Source organism: Muntiacus reevesi, chromosome 20, assembly GCF_963930625.1.
Source record: "Muntiacus reevesi chromosome 20, mMunRee1.1, whole genome shotgun sequence".
Taxonomy (NCBI): domain Eukaryota; kingdom Metazoa; phylum Chordata; class Mammalia; order Artiodactyla; family Cervidae; genus Muntiacus; species Muntiacus reevesi.
The window spans coordinates 5,465,168-5,469,346 of NC_089268.1; the positions used below are offsets into that span (position 1 = coordinate 5,465,168).

At 32.1% G+C, this 4,179-nt stretch overlaps 1 protein-coding gene across 1 annotated transcript; it reads right to left on the reverse strand.

Annotated features, from left to right (window-relative positions):
• Positions 1–1,090: 1,090 nt before the first annotated feature.
• KIAA1586 (KIAA1586 ortholog) lies at positions 1,091–3,726 on the reverse strand. The gene is given in 8 exon segments (XM_065912358.1): positions 1,091–1,948; positions 1,950–2,034; positions 2,037–2,148; positions 2,150–2,359; positions 2,362–2,414; positions 2,417–3,055; positions 3,058–3,271; positions 3,274–3,726. Coding segments are annotated over 8 exon segments (2,145 nt in total). The 5' UTR covers positions 3,712–3,726; the 3' UTR covers positions 1,091–1,554.
• Between the last annotated feature and the right edge of the window lie 453 nt (positions 3,727–4,179).

Below are 4,179 nucleotides of genomic sequence, written 5' to 3' on the forward strand. Positions count from 1 at the left end.
AGACAAAAGGTACTCCAAGTGTTCCTTGGACAGCAACTCTTCTGTTACATAACTCATCTAAAGCTAAAGAAAAGTACTTGCAATTTTTCAGCTTTTGAATCAATTAATTTTTAATACTGTTATAAATTTCTGTATTCCACAAGCAACGTTTGGTGACAACTAAAGACTGTACTTTTTTTCAAAAGATATTTTTAGGTTTTAACTCATAAATTTCTAACAATATATAACTGAAATAATTAATATTACTATCTATTTATGCAAAGCTAGTTCTTTTTCATGCAAGAATTCAAGCTGTTTCGTATCTGGCCAAATTTAACATACTCAATCCTTTAAAAAAATTTTGTTAGATATTTCACTGAGATTTCAGGTGCCTAAATCTCAATTCTTTTTTGACCTTTGAAATGTAACTTCATTCATTCATTCATTATGCATTTGCTGGAACTGTCTCAATATTGTCGACTTTACTGTCTTATTTTTGTTAAACTATAGCTTGTTTTTCTCTGCCGTAACAAACTGCAATCATCATTCATTGTGATGATGCCACATACCTTCCTCCAGTCTGTTTACTGTCCTAGGTGCAGTACTAGCTTCTGCAGCTCTACTTGTTCTTTTTCATTATGCCTTCATTTTAAACTAAAAATTGTTCATATTCATGTTTAAAATAGAAAAATAATTAAGCACCTTATTTTAATCACCAATTCTGATTTACAAAAGTAATCACTATGATTCCTTTTGTCAACCTAAAATATTCAGATAAACACACTATGTTACATTGATTCAAAGGAAGAAATAATTTACACTGAATACATCCAATGACACTAACTCAGTGATGCTTATATGTAATACCAGACTTAGCACACTCCAACAATCACACCTTAAGCAGGATAACAATCTTAAAATATATTTTTTAAAAAATAAGTAAGTTGAGTTCAATAAAATATTTTACACTATTTCTGTTTTTATATTTAATTGAAATTAAATATTTGCTTCCTTAGTCCTACTGATTTCAAATGTTAATAGGCATATGTTGCTAGTGGTTACTATATTTGATAACACACATAGGGAAATGAGAAAGACAAAAGCCACAAGGTTTGTAGTGTTTATTCTATTTCTCTTTTATTTACTATAACTTTCAGGGCTTAGAAGTAATCTGGGTTATATTACCCTTTTATATTCTTACTAAAACAAAGCAAAAGTGGAGTCATTGAATGTTCTTATACAGTCCATGAAATACATATTCGGCCTACTCTAGCAGACATGGGCCAAACTCTAAAAACCCACTGCTCCTAAAAACAATCAACTTTACCTATTTGGAGAATGCCTTTAAACAGCAATGTACTGATAAAAGTTTAACAACTGACTTTCAAAATAAAAATTTATGTATATATAAGGTGTGCAGAACACACAACTTACAAATAATAAATCATACACAATCCTATTTCTGGCCAGCCTACAGGATCTTAGTTTCCCTGCTGGGGATTGAACCAAGGCCACAGCAGTGAAAGCATCGAGTCCTAACCACTGGACCACAAGGGAATTCCAACACAACACCCTTTATTGTAAGTTCCAGAGAGCCATCTGACTCTTGCAGGCTTTTGTTGGCTCTTGCCGAACTCTCGAATCTACAGCTAACCTGTGGTTGCAGTTTGACCAGGATTTTACAAAGGCAGTTGCATCCCAACCAGCTAATTCTTTTCCCAACAAATTTATTGTCATTAAATCAGATATATGACCTATAGTTAAACTGTTTCTCACCCTTGTACAAATTATGTTCATTAAATTGAAACCTCTTTCAGCTTCAGCACTACTTCAGCACTACTGACCACAATGGTGCTAACTATTAGCTTTTTGTATGGGTTTAGGAACTGAAACATTGTTTGACTTTATATTATTATTTACAAATTCCCCAAAATCATTCAAATCAATTTCAAATTTTAAAGTTTCACACGAATAACTTTTTTTCACCACTTAGTCATGAAGTTATTTCTTCATAAGGCCATGTAGAAGATTCTAGCAAATCAAAATAAAAATACTTTCATCATGCCTCCTGTTAGGTAAAAGACATAAGTTCATGTGCTGAATTATATTTTCTAGTAACATGTTCCTAGAAAGGGCATTAAATTTATGATTTCTGTTAAACGGAATATCTAAATTTAAATTTATCTGATTTAATCAAACCTTCGATTTGAGATTCATGCTTTCCAGTACCAATTTTTAAATTTTCCAAGGTTTTTGTTGTGCATTTGATCAATTTTTGTGCTTTCTGAACGTTAGTTGAGCTTGACTGTAATGCAGTTCAAAGCAGTCAAAATTCTTCAAGAATGTCAATCGTTAAAGCAAGATCTTACAGGAAACTGGACTGTTCGCTAACCTCTTTGCCAAACCAGAATGCGAAAGACAGCAATGCAGATACACACAGGATACGCATGCCACGCAGCAGTAGCAGGCTGTACACTGCAAGCTGCCTACTTTGGTCCCTTTACCTGGCCAATTTTAATAACTTCAATTTCAAGATCTTTAGGTACATCCCCTAAAAGCTTGTTTTGATTTGTATTAGGTGGATGATAATTGGAACAATTTTTATCAAGAAATATTTTTAAATGATTCACTTGTTTTATTTCAGATATTGAATCATCAAGTGACAAATGCAATCGATGGTTTAAACAGTTCCCAATAATACTTTCAGGAAAACTTTCTAACAACTTTGTGGCTACTCCAGACTTTCTACCCACCATTGTATTAGCACCATCAGGACAAAATGCAATTAAATTTGCTTTCAAATATTCATTAGAGAAGCCACATCATTTAAAGTACTCAATAACTTCAAGTATTGAAATACATCCTACTGTGGCTGAAACCAGTTCCTTTAAAGTAACGAACAACGTAGCTGGTGCAGGAACTGACTACACTGTGCACTGGACATAAATCATGAGGGTCCTTTTCTTTGAAACTGTGGATGCCTCATCAACTGTAACACAGATTTTGACCTTCTCTTCTATAATATCCTTAAATGTTGTCATCTTCATTTCTTTTGCAACATGCTTTGCTACTCTTCATTTCTGTCTTGTAATTCTATTGCCTCTGCAATATCAGACAAAGGTCTACTATGTTTTACTAAACTATAAACCGTCTTGCAAACTTCTACAGCAGTATCAATATTTTTATTACTTTATTTATGCACTAAATTAGAAACTGAGTCATTAATTGATTCCTTTAACAAATCCTGAATTTTACCATGGGCTTTAGAAATATCATGCTCCTTAATTTTTTTTTCTGCAGAGAAGCTTGTCTAGTAGTTTTATTATTGCCATTAGGGATTGCCAAATATGCAATCCACTCCTTGAACATGTGGACATGGTCTTCTGCTTTTGATCCCAAACCCTAAAATGTTGAGCAATTCTTACATCCTAATTACTTCTTTTTCTTTTTTTTTCCCCTAATTACTTCTTTTATTTCAAGCCATTTGTACTGTTCTGTAAACATAACCACTTGTTTTTCATTCCAACAATCTGGAAGCACAAGATTATCCATTTTTTCCTTTGATGAAGATGATGGCTTTTCTTCAATGATTGGTTGCTCAGCATATTTGAAATCCGATTCCTTTGACTTAGACAACCCACAATAGTTCTTATTACTATCGCTACTTTCTGTATCTGTTTTCACCTTCTTCGCATTTAAAAAATGCAAAAAATCACCCTGTCATTTTGGCATCTTAGGGAACAAAATCTGAAAAATAATTTTACAAATATAAGTAAAATTCATGATAACACTTTCAGGGTTAATGTAAAAAGTTCTGTTAATGATTTCTTAATTTTAGAAATAAAATTTAAACTAGCTTACCTTGATTTTCAGTTTGTGCCTATAACTACAATGACTTATAATTTCTTGAAAAATCTACTATCAGTTTTTAAAATTCTATAGCCAATAATAATGTCACAAAATCTGACTTAATTTTTGATTATCACCCAATTCAACATAAAAGTTGTTCATATTATTTACAAGTAAAGATAGCTGTAGTGTGAAGAATGGCTGATATTTTCATGTACATGATTAAGAAGAAAGTTTAAAAAAATATACATATCAGAACTCCACTCATTCATCAATGATACATCAACACTTTTGTTGAATCAATGAAGAATTTTCAAATACTGCAAGATTTCCTCAATTTTTCGTACGGAA